This window comes from Falco peregrinus, chromosome 7 (genome assembly GCF_023634155.1).
Source record: "Falco peregrinus isolate bFalPer1 chromosome 7, bFalPer1.pri, whole genome shotgun sequence".
In the NCBI taxonomy this organism is placed as follows: domain Eukaryota; kingdom Metazoa; phylum Chordata; class Aves; order Falconiformes; family Falconidae; genus Falco; species Falco peregrinus.
The window spans coordinates 78601687-78621138 of record NC_073727.1 but is presented as its reverse complement, the minus strand read 5'-3'; the positions used below and the strand labels follow the sequence as shown (position 1 = coordinate 78621138).

Below are 19452 nucleotides of genomic sequence, written 5' to 3'. Positions count from 1 at the left end.
GGGAAACTGGGAGGGGACACAGCCAGGACAGCTGACCCAAACTGGCCAAAGGGGTGTTCCATACCATATGACATTGTGCTCAGCATACAAAGCTGGGGGAAGAAGCAAGGGAGGGACATTCACAGTTACGGTGTTTTTCATCCCAAGTAACTGTTACACGTGCCGGAGCCCTGCTTTCCTGGAGATGGCTGAACACCTGCCTGCCCGTGGGAAGTGGTGCATGAATTCCTCATCTTGGTTAGCTTGTGTGTGCAGCATTTGCTTTGCCTAGTAAACTGTCTTTATCTTGACCTATGAGTTTTCTCACATCCACTCTTGATTCTCTCCCCCATCCCACCACGGGGGAGTCTGCGAGTACCTGTGTGGGGCTTAGTTGCCAGCCAGTGTTAAACCATGACAAAGAGGAATGACAGAGGAGGAGGAAAGGAAGACTAGCAAGGAAAATAGGCAGAAAGAGCAGTGAGGCACCTCATTTGTTCTCCATGAGTTCTTTTTTTCTTATCATTCTATTATAAATATTTTCCTAGTGCAACAATATATTGCATAAACCTATCTCTACCAATCCTAAAATAGCTTTTTAAATGTCTTTCTCCTTAAGTAAAATTTAAATTAATGAAGCTTACTTGAATAGCAATAAATTTCTCCACGGTGTGCATCAACAGGCACTTTAATGTTTGAAAGCACTCTGCCTCTGGCTTTTTGCTCCCTGCTGTACTTACAGCATTAACCAATGACCTATTAACACAGCTTGGAATGGTTTAATATTATATCAAAATACTTAATACTCTTTGGATCTCAATTTAAAATGTTCTGTGGGCAATAAGTTTCCCTAAAAGAAATAAAAATAATAAAAAGGATAACATAGTTACTTTTTTTCACCTCTTTGATATTCAGTATATAAACATAACCATTCCCATTACTGTGATTAATATTCTGTCTTTCTGAAGATTTTCTACATATTGAAGACAAAACAGGACCTACACATTGGGATCAAAAGACATTTACTAACAATGAATATACTTGTAAAGAGTCTGAGTAGCTATATACCATGCTGAAATAGTAGAAATTGCTTCCAAAACAGATACCAACAGTAAACTTCTAACTCAGATCAACAGAAGAGGAAACCCAGCTCTACAGAACAGATACCAAAATGTGTTAAATCACAGGATACTTCCACCTGACTTGTGACCACTTGAAACTTAAGAAATACACTGTGCTAAGAATCATGCTACCATGAGAGTAACACAGTATATTATTCAGGGATAACCTAAATTTTGCACTTCACTGCTGGCTGCCTCTTGGTTTTCATTCAATGGGAAAAAACTATCAGGCAGATCACAAAGTGGATTTCAAGGACAGAAATCAGTAAGCAGCAAACAAAGTTGGTCCTGGTGACTTTGAGTCCTAATTATTCAGATGTTAAAGAACAGGAGGATGTCCCTTGCTGCAGATTGCTGCAGAAGATTATCTCCCAGCAAATAAAATCCTGCAAAACAAAAATCCATGGATCCAAGCTTGCACAAGGAATAAAAGGGACAGGGATTACTACCCTTGAGGCAGTCCTCACTACACAGTAAGGAGTGTATGGTAATAACTGAACAGTCTGGTCATTCAAGACGGGAGGCAAGCCTTGAAACTGAGCTGCCACTTCACCCCCAAAGCACCAGAGATAATACTTCTATTGTTGAGTGAAGAACTCTCCTCATAATGTCCTCATGAAACCATAATGGAAGGCCAGGCATACAAACAGGAATGTAATTCACACAAATGGGACATGATCAGCGATGCTTCTGTATGTTCAGACGGACAGCTTGCCAGAGATGCATCAATATTTGTATGAATACTTGTTCCAGCAAAAATATGGCAGTTCAGTCATTTGGGCACACAATACACTGGACTTTGGCTCAGACCTGGTCAGAGGTATGAACACAAGCCAAGAGTACAGGACTGCCAAGAGTACAGAAATGAAATGGAAACAAGGTAATAATTAAATTTTAAATGCTTTAAAATGGCTTATCAGGTATCACACTCTGTACTGCTGATATTTTAGATATTCCTGAACAGGCAAAAGAGAGTCTGATCTTAGAGAAAAACTAAGTTAAGGCTGAGAAGGGCAATTTGGGGAGCTTGAATATTGCCTAACAGAAATCTGTATACGTAGACTTTCTTGCCAATCCCATGGCAACAAAAAGACACGTAAATTCAGTCATACAATTAATTACAGTGGATGGAAAATTGCAATGAGACAATGTACAATAAAATGATAATGAATGCTATGCTGTACAAAAGATTATATCAATGGATACAGAAATTTCCCAGGAAGGAAACTAAAAAATTAACATTAACTTGTTTCTGCTCGGATACTGCCATGGCAAGAACATTTAAATATAGTTAGTTGTATGCTAATAATAATATGATTTAGAAGCATAAGAAAATAACAAAATGAGGAGCAGAGCACAAGCAAAATGTGAAACGTAGGCTGAAAACCGTTAGATAACTTACAGAGTCCAATTTCTTTGTGACTAGCCAGCAAAGTCATCAAGAAGCTGCTGCTTATTTCATGTAGAACATTACAAAAGATTCAATCACAGTCTGTTACTCTCCTTACATAATCTGGCGATAAATCATGTATCCTGCATGTCTGGAATGGTCTGGGGTCTTGCTGCCTCTCCACCCCTAATTATTAATCTAACAAGGCCATCATTGAGAGCAAGTACTACTGAAAACTTGCATAAATGCGGAGGTGAAGAAAAAAATGGTACTAAACCCTCAGAGAATGTGGCATTTAACTCCATCATGGTAGGCACTATTCAAGGCAGTATTCATTTGCTCCCCCTTCCCAAACACAAAAAACCCACCCCAAAGACAGGAAGTAGCAAGTACTGGTCAATTATAAGGAAGGTTCAAATTAGGCAGCTTTCTAGCTGTTTGCTGTAACACCCCGGACTTCAACCTGATGATTCACGGAATTCTGTGAATTGACATTGACAAATATCAATTGGCTATCATTAGGCTAAACTGCTGGATGTACATAATCCTGCTCAAGCTCTAAACATTTAGTGAAGTATCAGAGTGGCTGGTGATAAACAGACCAAATTTGGACTTGGAAACAGTAGGCCACTACAAAAAAAAATATCTATTTTTATAAATCTTGAATCATTTAGTTTTTATTAATCTCAAGCTTAATAATTTTGAGTTTTATATATAAACCAAAATTTTTTTACTTGCAAATTACCAACCATGTCAGACATGTCCTCATGCTATTTTCATCATTTAATGGTAGACTTGGCAGCCCTGCGTTAATGGTTGGACTTGAAGATCTTAAAGATCTTTTCCAACCTAAATGATTCTGTGATTCTATGCAATTTGCAATCAGTGATGCACAGAAATTGAAAAGGGTCATTGACTGCTGGACAGTTTTTGAATGAATGCGATGAGGGTTTCTTTCTAAAACAAACAGGAGAACAGAACTAGAAGTGACTACATGCTTTATGTAGAGGTACTATGCTTAATATGGTAAATATCGCTAATTGGCTGTGAGATGGAATGGTAAAAAAAAAAAAATACTTCTGAAGTCTCCTTTCTCATCTTAGTAGCAGTAACAGTCTCAATGGATCATATCAGGAGCAGAAGAGCAGTTTCCCAAATAAATGTTAGGAAACTCTTTATGTTGGCAACATAGGCTAACCCTAACAGTGACAATTGTTCTGTATACGCAGACCTCAGATCAGCAAAAATTCATTACTTAATTTGAAAACTTCTTACGATCCCTCAAGGGTCACGTGGGCTACAGAAACAAGCATGCCTGAACCTTTTTTTCCACCTATACAGCTAGTACCAAAAGTGAAATACATATTGGAGGAGAGGAGTTGGAGGCAGATGACACTATCAAGGAATTTACTTAATTTCAACCAACTGTGTGGATAAACCCTCTCAGAATCACACCTGATTCAGCCAGGTATTGCAGTCCCAGGAACAGCACTGACTGTCTTCACAAACTATTTCAGATCATGTATTCAACAGTGTGCTGTGAGGGAGGATGCTGCATTAGGACACCTCCATCCTAAACTGTGTTATGACATCCCAGGTATCTTCCTCTCACACATAATTCCTATCCACTGACTTTCTGGGTGATCCGCAAGAGTTTATTCATTTCATTTATTCATAATTGCCCTCTCAGCACAATAAAAACATGTTCCCAGACATGTCCTGATCCAGCATCCTCCAACAAATCTAGGGATTGGAGTATGAAAGGAAAACATCTCATACACTGACCTTTATTATTAGGAAACCCCCAAGCTAAATAACACAGGAATGTCATGGTAAGTGTTACAGAACAAAAATACAGAATAGGCCCAAGGAAACAAGCACCAACTGGTCTGTCCTAGGATCTCACCAATGTCAGGTACCTCTTTTCACAACTAGGAAAGTTTCTCTTAAGAGTGATGTCAAAGAATATACAGTATTGAGGTCATATAAGAGAATTCATATCCTCCTACTGATGACTACTGCAAGGATGAATCCACCGGACAGGATTCTGTTCATCAGCAGGACAAACATCATATGGGAAAATCCTTGTCACAGACAACATACACTTCTTTTTCTGGATACGGAAACAGGCAATAGGATATGCTGATGGGGTTAGGTAGGCATGTGATTCCCAGACAGGTAAACTGTGTTCTGTGCAGCTGATGAGGGGACCCCAAAGTCAGGCAGCTGTACGCTGCACAGGCACAGAACCAGGGACTGACTGATAAAGGATTTAACCTGTGCACAGGGAGATTCTTTAAGGAATAACAAAATTCATAAAGTTTCTATATAAAGAAAGATAAGCCAAAGAAAGATTTGAAAGAGAGAATTCACCAGGTATTTTACCTTTTCACCTTTATTTCCTTTCTGGCCTGGCAAACCAGCTACTCCGGGCAATCCTGCTTCTCCCTGATTTTAAAAGAAATCAGAAATCAACAGAGAAGGAGACCCAAAATATGTATTTGGTTTGGTTTTCTTTATCACAAAAGCCTAACAGAGAAAATTATTCAGAATAAATACAGTACAACACCCAGGAGAAGGATTTTTAAAAAAACCCATTATTTAGAAAATAATTTATTCTCAAGTAAAAACATTTACATTAAATATAATGCCTAGATATAACTGTCATTTTTACTACAGACTTTTTTTTTGGCTGTGTATTTAAAAAGCTAAACCTTACAGACCTTTGCAACTATAACTAAATCTAAAATGTACTTTCTTAACTGGGAAATACAATGTAAGTACCTTAAATGGAAATGAGTAAGATGCTTTTCATAATGACAAAAAAAGAGAATTCAACCTTTTTCTTTTTTTTCTTTTTTTTTTTTTTAATACCTAGCAGGATTAAACAGTGTGATGTAATAAAAAAGCAATAGGAAAGCCTCATACTTTATTTGGAAAGCAGTGGCACCTCTCTTTAGATTCTTGCGGCATTCCTGGAAGTGTGTATATTTTGCTGGCATGAACAGTCACTGGTGATGAAGTTGCAGTAAGTAACTTCTCCTCATGCGGGCACTAAAATAAAAAGATTTTCTGGTTTTTGGTCTTTTAACTTTGGTTAACAGATAAATACCATTCAAACACTATTTTAAAGTTACTTTCTGTTTTAGTGCTCCTGTATACACCATATTACAAAGAAGCTGCAACAATTGCCAAACAGAGGAAAAATCTGTAGCAAAATAAAGTCTAGACATTGTGATTCTTCTGCGCTAAAATCAATGCCAGTTAAAACTGATCTAAATGTCCCACTTCTTTCTTCCAAAAGAGCCCAGACAAAGGAATAAAGTCTCTCAAAATTAGAAGTAGTGAAGCAGAAAATCCTCATGAAAAAAAAATAGAGGGTACTTCTCAGTTTCATCCCATCCTCCACCACTCATCCTGAAATATCAAATGTCAGAGTGTGAGGGAAAATTATTATTATTATTTTGTAATTAAATACTGTGGGCATGCAGAGTTTGGAAACAAACAAAAAGCCCTGAAGCCAATATTCACCTTCCTGTAACTCATGAGAGCTGAGCCAGCCTGAAGATATACTACAGGACAAGTCAACAGAACCTGATAAATTTTAGAAGCTCTCACTAAGATGTAATGAAGTCTCTTGTGAGCCCTCTGTCAGAGAAATTCCCATAGGATTTACAGCTTAGTGCAGAAATTTGTACCCAAGGATAAATTTCTTCCTTTAGATTACTGAAAATGTAGCCCTCACAATTGGTAAGGCAGTAATGAAAAAATAAATCAGAAAATGTAATGCTCATTTCAATATGAAAGTCATTAAGAAGTAAACCACCTTTTTTTTTTACATCTTCAACTTAAGACAAATGAATGAAACTGAAGGTGATTTTAGCTATATAGTTGAATGAATGTTTAAGATGCTATTAGTAAAGCCTTTCCTTGATCTTTTTGTGTTCTTATATAATTAGGCTCTGTTTTGTTTTTACCTTTTTGCTACTGTGTCATAACGGCTAAATAAATTGTATTTCCACGCACAAAGTGGAACCTACAGAAGTTTATACACTCAAGAGCAAGCCTGCACTACTATCAGGAACATATTTTGAAATATATTCGAACAATAAGTTATTATTTAAAATTGAAATTTCCCTTGATAAATCAGATCCAGCCTCTTCCATGCTCCTGAGCACCGATCAGTTGTCAGTTCCCACATTCTTCTGCCTCTCTGTTCTTGGGCAGCTTTATAGCTCCATTCCAGGTACCCTTTTCTCCCATCTTTGTAGATGGAATCAATTAGTCCTTCTGCACACTCTGGGTTTTTTTGCTGACTGCAGGCTGGGTGATGATGGTACTGCCCATTATCTCAGAGGTGCCTGCTCTTGCAGACTATTTATTCATAAGTAGCAGATCAATATTTTAACACATTTTTTCTGCGGTTTTTTTTTTCTCTAAATGGGCATGATAGAGAAAAAAAATCACATCTGCAACTTAAAGTGTTCTTATAGTTCCTAGTGTCCTCCCGTTCACACTGATTCTATCAAAACAAAACAGAAAAGTGAACCCTCTAAACTAAATCAGTTTCTTCTTATGTTAAACAATATATACATCTTAGCATGTATTATAAAGAAGAAAGTATCTGTCAAATATGAAACACCCATTCTTCCACATTAGCGTGCCGAAATAAGGGAAACACCCTCAACACCTTCCTATTTGTTTCCCCTTCCACAGCCCTGCAGACTCCTTCATGGACTTTGTTCGTCACCTGATGGCTTCACTAGATGGAACTGTTATTGAAATGGCCTCCGTTATTTGAAGCCATCCTCAGGTCACTGCAGTGATTTGTATCCTGCTCTCTAAGACTTCCTTAGTTACTAATTAGGCATTAATCAATGTTAAGAAACGAAGTTAAAAAGCACTAGCACCACCTGTGCCTTTTACTGAAGTTCCACTGTGCCACTGAGTTAGGCAGCAAGAAACAATGTACCATGACTCCAGACACAGGATTCATTTTTTAGGAGGTAATTAATCTAACACTTCTATGGAAATGTCTTTAGGAGTCTTTAGTAAGAAACAATGAAGCAATTTCTTTTGTATTAACACTTGCATTTAAACAAATAACTTACCAGGTCTGCAGATATTTCACAACATGTATCTTCCCTTGCAAGTTTTGGATTACAATAAACTGTTATGCGATGAAGTTCAATCTATTGAGAAATACAGAAGAGACTAATATAAGATGTAAAAAAATCATATGTTACAGCATGCATTTTCTTCTCTTGGCACAAACTTTCTCTGTGAAACACTGCATATTTCTGAAATGCTGGAAAAAGGAACAAATCCAAAATAATTACACAGCTCCTCACTTCAGGAACAAATTATGAAGCCTACTACTTATACTGACTTTTTAAAATTACTTTTTAATTACTTTTACCATCACATTTTAGATTTAATTTATCTTCTTGTATGTTGTATCCCTCTGTATGGCTCTTGCTATGCTACACAGGCATTTTAGCCCTCTAGACATCCTCTGCAAACCTTTTCAGGAACGTAATTTTCTCCTGCAGTGAACTAGAATAAAGGTTTGATAAGCTCTCTCACACATACAGCTTTCATCACTTTGGACAGACCTTTACCAGGACCTTGCCAATAAATCACTTAAAGAGCAAAAAATCACAAATGTTGTACATAAAGCTTCTGTTTCAGAGATTTTTGGCAGATTAGCAAGATGAATAGCATCTGATTTAAACTAGCTAATCTTGCCCTTGTATGCCTCTTTCTGCATCTCTGTTGTACCCTCTTATTCTCCTCCTTGCATTTGATGTTGAGAAGAGTGACTGCTGGTACAGGATCTGCTCTGCTGCCTTCGTCAGCTTTATGCCCATAATATTTTCCTGTAAATGTAGAAATCCCAATTGACAATCTCAATCCAGAATTATCAAGCCTGTACCACACAACCAGCACAAGATAAAAAGTATCTGCTCCTTCTCCTGCATGCTATGTGGAAATGAGGAGATGGTACATACATTTCAATAAAGTTGAACTCAGAAAATAGAATGAAGCATGAGCTTGGCCCCATGAAACAAGAGCTCTGAGTCCAGGCCAAAGTGTTCAGCATCTCAGAGGACTGATTCCTCCCACAGTGCTAGATTAGAGTTACAATGTGCTGTTCCTTCTGGAACTGTACAGTGTACATAATATAGCTGAATCTTTCAGATGGCCACCATAAACTCCAAGTCAGAGGCTTTCAACCTGCTAACTGGATGTCAGCATACTTAAAACAAACTGACATTTCCTGGAACTTGCAAACTACTTGCTGTGAGCTGTCTGCACAAGACAACAGAGAAGAGCATCTCTGGGAGAGAACACAGCCCAGAATATTATGGAGTTGCCTTGGATAATTTTTGCACCAAAGGCTGCACGAAACTTCCAGCCAATTCCTCGTCCCTCCCATTTGGAGGAAGGAGTAACAACTACGAACAATGTGCCCCTATTTCTGCATAGCTGAATTACCCTGGAATATGATACAATCTTGATACAGGGGTAATCCTTTTTTTTTTTGTCTCCCCTTTATCAAAGGGAAACAAAGTGTAGCAGATGACTGATACAAAATCATCAATTAACCTCATAAAAATTTAAAGAAAAATACTGCCACTGAAAGTTATTTCTAAATGTAGTAATAATATGTCTACAGTAACCACATGGCTCTTACTCCAAAGCGAATGCAGAGAAAGACTCCTGAAACCAGGACCAAGTTTTTGTAGTTACTTTGGTAACAGAAGGTTTGCCTTAGCAGATGCTACGGCACTGAATATTGTTTGAAGAAAAAGGCTTAGGGACTTCAAATTAAGAACATACACTTGAAATTAATAACCAGTTTTGAACCTTTTATCTACATAATTCTTTACGATTGTGTTAGTAAAAGCACGGCTAAAACACGATTTCAAGTTATCTGGTTTTCCTTTCATACTACTCACATCTACAGGCTTATCATCCCCAGCGCGAGAAGCAATCAGAGTCCTTCCCTGCAAGTCAATGGTGAATTTTTCAACAGTCTGCTTTCTCTCAATTAAATTACAATCCAAATAGAGGGAAATGATCCCCGACTGCACGCTAATACCAAGCTTATGCCACTGCCGATCAAACAATGGATAAATTTCTCGACTCTTAAAAGTATAGTGCAGTATATTTCCCTGAGCAGATTTGGTCATATACTCCACAACCTTTTTTGTACCATCCAGAAGGACAGAGATCTGAAAGCAAAACAAAATAAAAGAAATTGTCATTTAAAAGTTACAAGTATGAGAATGAAATGCATATGTAATAGTTATACTACAGAATTATGTTATGAAGCATTCTTCCATGTAACTTTGTAAATACATATCAGCTATAAACCATAACATGCCTTCTTATCCTATTTTGCAGTCTTAATTCAATACATTTTGTTAAAATTCTGTTGTTCCTATAATAAAATCATCAAATATTTCAGAGCAGTCTGTCTATTCCCTATAAACTGTAGCTAAATCTAGTGGTGAAATGCCCACTAAGTTACATTTGCCACATTATATAAGGGGGAAAAAAGAAACTTGAAAAAAATAATTCAAAGACAACTCTAACCTCAGGTGTATCATACTGATTTAAAACTTGCCATATATACCAACGCTCTTTCTTGGTATTTCGTCGTACACGGAACGTAGCAACTAGAGAATATTCCTCAGGAAGCCCATTTGGAAATACTTGCCTAGAATAGGAGAGAGAAAAAACAATTATTTCTTGTTATACACACAAACACTGCTTAAAAGGAATGAACACAAATAATATCTGGTGAAAACAAGGAGCCAAATGCTCACTCACACTTGTAGAAATTCACAGACTTCAGCAATCAGAAGTGCCTGTTCTCAAAAGTACAATTCAGTCTATTTACATGAATAAACAACTAAAGATTTCACTAAGAAATTTTTTGTTCTAGCTTTTTTAAAATCTGTGATTCCTATTAATAGAGGTCTTAAAAGAACTGTTGTAAAGTGAATGCCACATACAAACATATTTTAAAATACTGCTTTTCCCAATGTCTTGCTTGGGACACTGGAACAAGTTTCCCAGAGGATCTGTGGAATAATCCCCATCCTTAAGAGACTCAGAACACAGCTGGAGAGGGCTCATGATCTAACTTTCAAGTTGGTCCTGCTTTGAGCAGGGGATTGGTCCAGCGGCCTCCCCAGGCAATGACTCAGACATCAGGCTTGAACAAAAATAAGGAATGTATTTCTGAATGAGTGACTTGCTGTTGTCTGATTTTGTTATTCTTTTCTTACCTGAGATATGTCAACACCTCTAAAAAGAAGTCTCACTTGCTACCTGTGTCACAGAATGCAGTAGACACCACTTCTACAAACTATTTGATAAGTTTGTATTGAAGAAAAAAATGAAATTAGTCTGTAACTCAACTCTACAGACTTCAGTAATCACTAAACATACACTAATCATGTATTAAACAAATTAGGATAGTGTAATCAACTTTTTTCTTTTCAATTGTCTGCATTTCAAATTATTTCTTTTCAAAGACAGAGATGAGACAAATGAAAACTATGGATGCAAACACCACACGACACATGACATAGCTAAAGTGTTAACATTGCTGTTTACTGAAGACTGTCAGGATTGCCCAGCTAGCCACATTGCAAAAGGCATTCCCTGGACCAGAGCAGAGGAAACTCAAGGGCCCCATGCAGCAGAAATATTTACTCTGTTTTTCTTCCTACAATCATGTGAAGTAAATGGTTTAGTTCTAAAAAACTACAAATGGGATTATAATTACACAATAATGTGCTATAAAGGCTTTATTAAAAAAAACTAAAAACAAAACAAAGGGAAAGAAAAGAGAAAAAAAAAGGAAAAAGAAAAAAAAAAAAAGAGGAAAGCTCCAGCTGACGAGAAAATAACACCACAACCCTGCTGGAAATCAGTGCACTTCAGTTAACTTAGGATCTCAGGAAAAATGCTTTTTGTGTAGAGAAGCCTGCACTAAATCCTGCCAAAGAATTTCTTTATGGACTAACACCTATTTAGGTCCCTTATGTGGGAATTACACTTCTGTGGCTTATTTCCCACAGCTGATTCCTGTTTTATCCCAGCACCAAATTGGCTGCTCTCCCACATTGTTAGCAGACCCATATGCTCTGTTGTTCAGCTATAGATGTTTCAATGTCAAAAGGCAAGGCAAGAGTGAATAGGCTTTGCGGGACTTACATACAAGTTTCATACTACTCTATATTTTAATTATAGCATAAATAATATGTTCGTTATTTATAAAGAAAATACCTTAATTGGGCATCTGTAACACAGAAGTGCATCTCTGCAGAACAGTAAACTATCTGGACATGGGATCAGCCCTATGGTTTACAGCACCCTGGGCAAGCTAAGGAGATGGCATCTCAGGTTTACAGCTGCAAATGACAGGATATCTGGCTGCGGGAACATCTGATTAGCTCTCCAAAAATCTATTAATTTTCCTAGCTAAGTTCTATATTGGGAGCCACAGGGGAGTTTACATTAATGGGCCAGCTGTAGAAGGGAAATGATCAGAAATCTTCATCAAATGAAAGGAGGGGAAACCATGACTGGTATGATAATTCTGCAAAACAAATGGAAGTACAGTTTGGACATGGTAGGCATTCTAGTACATACAGAGCAATTTTTTGGTGTTGTTTTACTCTTTTTTTTTTTTTTTCTTTTTTTTTTTTTTTTACCATCATTCCTTTTTTCTGTAAGCCTCCCCTATACACTTTTAAGAGCCAACTAAATGAATGACAATATGACTTCTAAAATTAAAGTGTTTCTTTCCAAATTTTCTCCCCCCAAAAAATGGTTTTGTCTGAGGGTACATGATATAAAATTACCTTCCTTAACACTTTATCAAACCATTTAGGAAACAGGAAAATAGTTAAGGTATGGGCCAGCATTATGAAAACGGGCAGGAATTCACTCTAGCTTCTCTTACCTTTGAACTGACAGAGGAAACTGTATTGGGAGAAATGAGAAAAGCAGACAAGGTCAAATTAATTCCTAACGGTATTATACTGATTTCAGTGAAGTTAACTAAAGAGTAAAATTTAAGGAGAACTGTACCAAGGATAAATTCAGTTCAATTCACAAAATAAGTTAGGTAGGAAGGTACCTCTAGAGGCCAATGGATCTAAACCCCTGCCCAAAGCAGGACCAACCTAAAATTATATCAGGTTACATAAGTCCTCCAACCGAGTTTTAAAAGTCTCCAAGAACAGAGGTTATTCCACAGCCCTCTGGGAAATGTGTTCCAGTGTCTGGCCAACAAACAGCACCAGCACAAATTTGGTATACGGCTATTGTATACCAAAGACATAACAAGCAATATCTTTATTCTGAAAAGAGTTCTCATTGTGTAACTGTATCATCATTCCTTGGAGACCAAAAAGTCATTAACAGGTGCTTTAAAGTATACACTTAATGCTCAAGGCCTTCCAGCTAGATGGTGAATGCTAAAGGAAAAAAATGAAGTGATAAAATACTTAAAAAAACTAGCATACTCTCTACTAGTACACACAATTTCTCCTATGTTCTTGCTCCCTGGATGGATTCAAGTGAAACAGTAGAATAAAGAGCATGCATCTAGCATTGAAATGACTTAGGTACAGATGATAAGTAAGATACTACAGCAAAATTTAAATATTAACCATGGTATCTTCTACTCTGTAAAGCTCAGTTAAAAACTCCTCAGAAATGCACAATATGTATGTGTTTTAAATAATAAATATATAGTGACATTTATGAGGGGCCATGGGGAGCCAGAACAGAAAAATGAACATAAAACCCCATACTGGAGAGTGAAAAAAGCCAAAAAAAAATTTTGCAGAATACTGAATTTGAAATCCAGTTATTTGAACATTTAATATACTGTTTTACCTGATCGTATCTACCAACATTTAAAAACTAATGAGAAGTCATGTGCAGGGTGAAAACCATAAAGCAGCAGCATTAAATGTTAATGAAAAATACAAAAGCAAGTTTTCAACATATCCACAGCTCAACAAGTACTTCCTCACAGAGTATTTACCCTTTCCATGTGGCACAGGGAAAGAACAATAGGAAAAGGAGAGAGAATAAGGATGAAGGAAACCTGTACCAAGCTCAGCTCAAAGTCTACAGATGTAAAGCACAAATACAGAGAATAAATATAGAGGGTAGTACATCATGTTGTATTATCCAAAAGCAATAAGAGAGGTGACAGGTCTTAAGAAAGCCCTAGCATTACAGAAATATGGGTAGCAATGAATAAGTGTGCAAATTTATCTATAAAGACAAAAAAGAACTTACAAGTTAAAACAGAAAAGCAAATGAGGGTATCCTTGGCATCTGGTCTCTGAACCAGGGGTTGCTTATGGGTTTTTTGGACAAAATTGCTGGAACCAAAATACGTAATAAGACTTGAAAGTAAAAATGTGAATCTGAGATTTTCTTCTCCCAGGAAATATCCTTAACAGTGGGACAACAGTCAAGTTCTCCCATTCCTGTTGAGTCTCCTTAGACTGGGGCAATTCAAACCATATAACCTCCCTTCAATGTTATTGAAAAGGTCCTTGCTCTCTCTTCTACACTGACAGTGCTCACGACTGCTGTGGTTTCTGTTGAATTCAATGCTGTCCAAGCTTATGATTTATGATTTCTGCACATTCAACAGCTTAGGCCTCCAGGGACATAGGCAGTGTTCAGGCATCTCTACATACATCTTTGAGTCATAATGAAACTTGGGTGGGAGTTACATGCTTGGCTGCTTAAGCAGCTTCCTTAGAATTTATGCCCAATTGCTGGGAGAAGTCTGTTGTCCAAAATAATTAATTTTAGGTGCCACCAGGGTTTAGGTGGTGCTTGAGAGCGGGCAATTTGAATAATTCTCTGAGATTCAGGACCCAAAGCCTGACTAAATTACACTTTAGGTGGTATCTAGACAGTTTGATTTTCTCCTTCTGTTCATGCTGTCAGTAGTATATAATAAAAAACAAAAGCCGATGAATGGAGCACTGTGTTCTCAAAGCAAAGCACACCCTTGGTAGAAAGTGCTGAAAACAATAGCAGGAATTGAAGCACATGAACTGAACATACAGGCTTGAATTTACACCACCCTAGCCTGCTGGATTGAGGTGTACTGTGAGAGAGGCCCCAGCTGGCAGATTGAGGAGACCAAGGATAACAAGCAGGAAAATCCCTAATGATACAAGGTTCTAGATTGTGTATGTATACGTTGTTACAAGTTCAGTCATTCAGGTATCTCTTAATGTTCCACAGGCTGAAGCATCAGGCAGATGCATCCAGAATGTTAATATACACGCTGATGTTCCTGCAATGACTACGTGTCACTATCAAAGCACATGTACACTTGGAGCTGCGAAGGCTTTTGTTGCATTCTCTTTTTTTTTCTGGATTAAATATAGCCATAATTTTCCCTAAAAATAGGTGTTCTGGCCCAAGCACGGCATAGACTGTACTTTATGAGGTTACAAGTTGAGCAGTTTCAGGAATTTTGCATGAACTTTACAACTGTATTTGTGCATACCTTCCACTTGTTTGTAATGATCAAGTACAGACTGATTTTTGGCAATATATTTGCTTAGTCACTTGTTTCCTGAAAAGTTCTGAAAACTTCTGAAATGCAGATAGCTGGTTTTCCTAGTGCTACCATGCTAAAAGAAGTAATTATGAATGAATTAACTGTGTATTCATTGTGCTATAAACAGTTTTGGTTCTATCTTTGTAAAGCAGCATTGAGTTACCCATATCAAATTTAGTAAGGCAATCCTTTATTTATCTTTTGTTTGTATTTTTTAAAAAAGCACTAATGGAAAAGCAGCATCTATTTTTAAATCTTATGAACTCTTAATTGTTCCATATCGAATGAGACTACACTACAGTATATGATAAACTTCCGTATTTACAAGCACCAGCGGAGCCTCCAGCTTGCTGAATACCTTCCAAGAAGAGAAAGATGAGCCCACTTACATTTCCTGAGAGTGAAGTGAGACATGTTTAGAGCTTATGGCAAGACATATCTTTTCCAGCTGACATATACCGTTACCTGGTAATGTCACTTGTAATATGACAATGTTACAATAATTTGGTGACCAGAGCTCAAGGAGTTAGTTTAGACAACTTTCCTATGGTGGGTGGTAATGACTTATTTAGTACTGTGTTGATGGAGACACTGAAATCTTAACCTTTTCATGTTTGCTAAGAGATTTAAACTGAGATCCACTATGAATTAAAAAAAAAGCTCAGGTGACTAAATACAAAAAACCTCCACATTATTCTCAATATTTCTATATCAAATGACTGTATTTCTGATTCTCAGTTTTTGCCTAACGACTGGTACAATGGGAGAAAGGGAAATAACTAACTAGAACAATTTACTCATCTCTGCCTAGAAAATGTATTTTAAATTCTTTTCAAATAAAAGAAGAGCTGTTTGTTACTCAGAATAAGAAATAATTTCCTTCCCATCCATCTTCCTCAAATCACATTAAGATGCACTACACGGTTTCATGTTACATTAGGCCTCAAGTTGTTTTCATGACACACTATATGATGCAACTCTAGGGAAACTATTCAGACAGCTTAAGAGTTATTAATTACTTAGGGAGAGCTCAACCCACTGAGAAAAAGGTTCTGCTGAAAGCAAAGCTGCAAATTATTTTAACATTGAGAAAAGGGATTTACCTAATATTTCATGTACTTTGGCACTCCTCTGCTTTCATTTACTGAAAAGGTATAGATTAGACTTTTGAAAAGTCAATGTTATTGCTATCAAAATATTATAGACCATTTAAAAAAAAAAGGACTGGTTTGAAAGAGAAATAGAAATACCAAAACTGTTAAGCCTGCACAGAGAACTTTACCCTTAGAATTTCTAGCAGTATTCTGTATCCTTATTTACAGGAATTATTGGTAAACTCCTAGCCCTAATTAAGCCAAAGGTCAGTCTTCCATTGATTTTTAAAGAGGTCAAGATAAGAAACCTACACCTGCTTTCCACGTTTGGCCAATTTCTGAGTATTTTAAGTTTTTTGGGAAAAAAATACATCAGCAGCAATAAGACCAACAGACTTAAAAGTAGTAACAAATAATAAAGGACAGTGGAAATACAACAGTTTTTCTTCTAATTTTCTAAAGCACAATTCTGCAGCTTGATAAAATTTTGATAAAAAATTCAGGTCAACATTTAGGCTTTTGAAGTCTTGTGGAAGGCAACTTTCAGCACTTCTGATGCAGTTATGCACTTGCCTTGCCCAACTTGAATATTTGTTTCATGAACCAAATAGGTCTCAGAGCAATCTGTGAACTTTCCTTCTAACTGGAAATTAAAATTCCCTTCTCTCTCTCTCTCTCTCTCTCCCCTTTTCAATAATGAATATATTTTAAAATGTGAAAAGATGTCAAAATGGGTTCAGAAACTAGCAAGAGTATCACATGATAAAATACTATATTTAAACATCATGGTTCCCCATTCCAAAATACCACACCTTACCCTTAATGTTACACAGCAAATTAAGCTGCTCTAATCAGTAGTCAGCATCTTTCCACGCAGAGGCACACAGGGTGGCAAAGAGCAATAGCCATACCACCAGCAAACATTGTGAAGGAAGATGAGTCAGGGAAGAGGAGAAAGCCAGAGCCTGACTACTTCAGCAAGCTAAAACTTTTACTTAAAGTAATTGCATACTCCAAAGGATCCTCCCATACCTGCACCAGTATAGACTCAAGAAAACACAAGTGGATCCAGACAATGGATATACCACAGTAAGCTGCGTTTTCACATACAAAACAAGTAAGGAAATTTATAGGGTACCAGAAAGATTTGGGTGGCTTTGGCAGTAAACAGGCATTGCGATGTTCCTCCAGACACTTTTGAGCTCAACAACTACTGCAACTAACCTGTGATTCAGAAAGACTGAATTCAACCTGCATGATTCACTCAGGTCTTGCATTCAAACTGTTTTTTTTCCTTAGGACATGACCAGAGAATAAACAAACATATTGATCTTGGTGTCCAAGAGATGGGGAACACAGATGAGAAAAACATGTTCTTTCACAAGAGGGAAAAACATTATTTTGTGTCTGCTTTCTCCCAATCATGTAATTGCACAACACTTTGCGTCCCTCTGCCTCATCCTGCTCAAACCAGATGGGTTTTCCATGTGTTGGCATCACTTACTGGCTGAGAAACACGTGGACCTTCTAATATTGCTGGCAGAAAATGACCAAAACCAGCCTCTGTTGCCCCAGTTTGTTTTTTCAATTTGATTCTTATATATATTTTCAGTAGCTGTGGCAGTAAGGTAACACCTCTGTAGCAGATACTGATGCATCAGTAACTGATGCGTTCAGTTCCATCTGCTCCTCCTCACACATTACAATAAGAAGTTGCATTCAGCCTACTAGTTTTAGTGTCTGTTAATACGGTGACGTTTCCCTTACATGCTCTTTGACTGAGCACTTTTCCACATTCCATGGACGCTAAATCTGCTCATGTACCAAAATTAAAAAGTGTCCATTAGGAAGAGCTCCTTCCGGCACCAGCATCCATTTGCCTATCATAGCTACACTGAAAAAAATAAAAATAACTCAAAAGAAGATAATCTCTTGAACTTTCAGCATTAGGCAGGAATCATGCTCTTCCTAGACATATACCTCATTCTCCTTTCCTTTCTGTATCTGAATGTAGAACTTCACACACATGCGCATTTTCCTATCCCCATTTTTCTAACAGGTTTCTACTCTTGTGTTTCACTGTAAGGAATGAAACCTCCATGCACCAAGCTAACACGGTTTTACTGTCCAGCACGAACATCCCAGAAATCTTCAGTACTTTTTCTTACTGGGAACCACACAAGTAAATTGGTTGCCTCTATAAGGAAACTTACTCAGGGTCTGACACATTTCTCAGAAGCAATGCACAAAAACTGAACAAAACTTTGAAGATTAATGGCAGAATTCAGAGAAGGGTGATGATCTGTTTCTTTGGTGGGTTTGTGATTGTCTCTTAAGATACAGTCTTTGTTCAAGATGTAAAGCTAACATGTTTAAAAGAATGGCAGAGATTTACATTTTCTTCAAGTCATTCAAGAATTGCATAAAGCTTTTTGGCATTTTTACATAATCTCTCAAGGCCGTTTTGTTGTGCCAAGTGTCCTAAAATCCCACCCCACCCCCAAAGTGTGACAACCACCAAGAGAAGATAATGTGAACTTAAAAGTATGTAAAGTTCCTTTAAAAGTATGTAACATCCACGCATGTCTTTATTTTTGACATTTTATGAGCAGCTCTAAGTCATGTGGTTCTTCTCATTTGCTCCCAGAAATAGAACAAAGATGACAGGTCTACTTATTAGAGTAGTCTGTTATTTGGCAGTCTCTGAAGTCAATAAGGTATTAAATTCTTATAGTAGATATGATTATCTACAGGGAAACTGAGTTATTTGGCTCGATCAAGAAACTCTCTGAAGATGTCAGAGAAAAACATGATTGCGGTAACCTCCAAAAGTCAACTGGTAGTGAAAATTGCTCTGCATGCATTTTTACTTGCTTCCTACCCTGAAGCAAGATCTATGGCACAGTGTTAATTATTTGTAGATATCAGTGGTTGCTATTGTCTGGAAAAGCAAAGAAAAAGCAGACTACAAAGAGGATTTGTCTATTGGAGGCCACGATCGTTCAGTCTGAAGACAGACCAATGCACTTCGTACTTTGGAAAGAAGGGAGGAAATCAGGAATGAAATTTCTTTTTTCTTGGCCTATAAATCCATATAGCCTTCTGTAGAGGAGGAAAAAATCTAGGCATCCATCTCTCCTTGGACATTTTCAAAGGCAATTTACCAGCACTGTACAGACACTTGTAAAAGTATCTAGAGATGTTAGCTGATTGCCAAAACAGAGCGGTCTTTTTAGCTTG

General features: G+C 37.3%; 1 protein-coding gene across 4 annotated transcripts in view; it reads right to left on the bottom strand.

The window, feature by feature from the left end:
- The window catches only part of COL19A1 (collagen type XIX alpha 1 chain), a 203936-nt gene that overhangs the window by 160507 nt on the left and 23977 nt on the right, over nucleotides 1-19452 (bottom strand). For 3 of the 4 annotated variants that reach the window (XM_055810411.1, XM_013299754.3, XM_055810412.1), the window contains exons 5-9: nucleotides 10093-10216; nucleotides 9453-9728; nucleotides 7602-7682; nucleotides 5419-5544; nucleotides 4876-4938 (exon numbers count right to left, since the gene is read on the bottom strand). In XM_055810411.1, coding sequence (XP_055666386.1) covers nucleotides 4876-4938; nucleotides 5419-5544; nucleotides 7602-7682; nucleotides 9453-9728; nucleotides 10093-10216 — 670 coding nt within the window. The remainder of the gene's footprint in view (nucleotides 1-4875; nucleotides 4939-5418; nucleotides 5545-7601; nucleotides 7683-9452; nucleotides 9729-10092; nucleotides 10217-19452) is intronic. The other variant, XM_055810413.1, reaches the window with a different exon arrangement.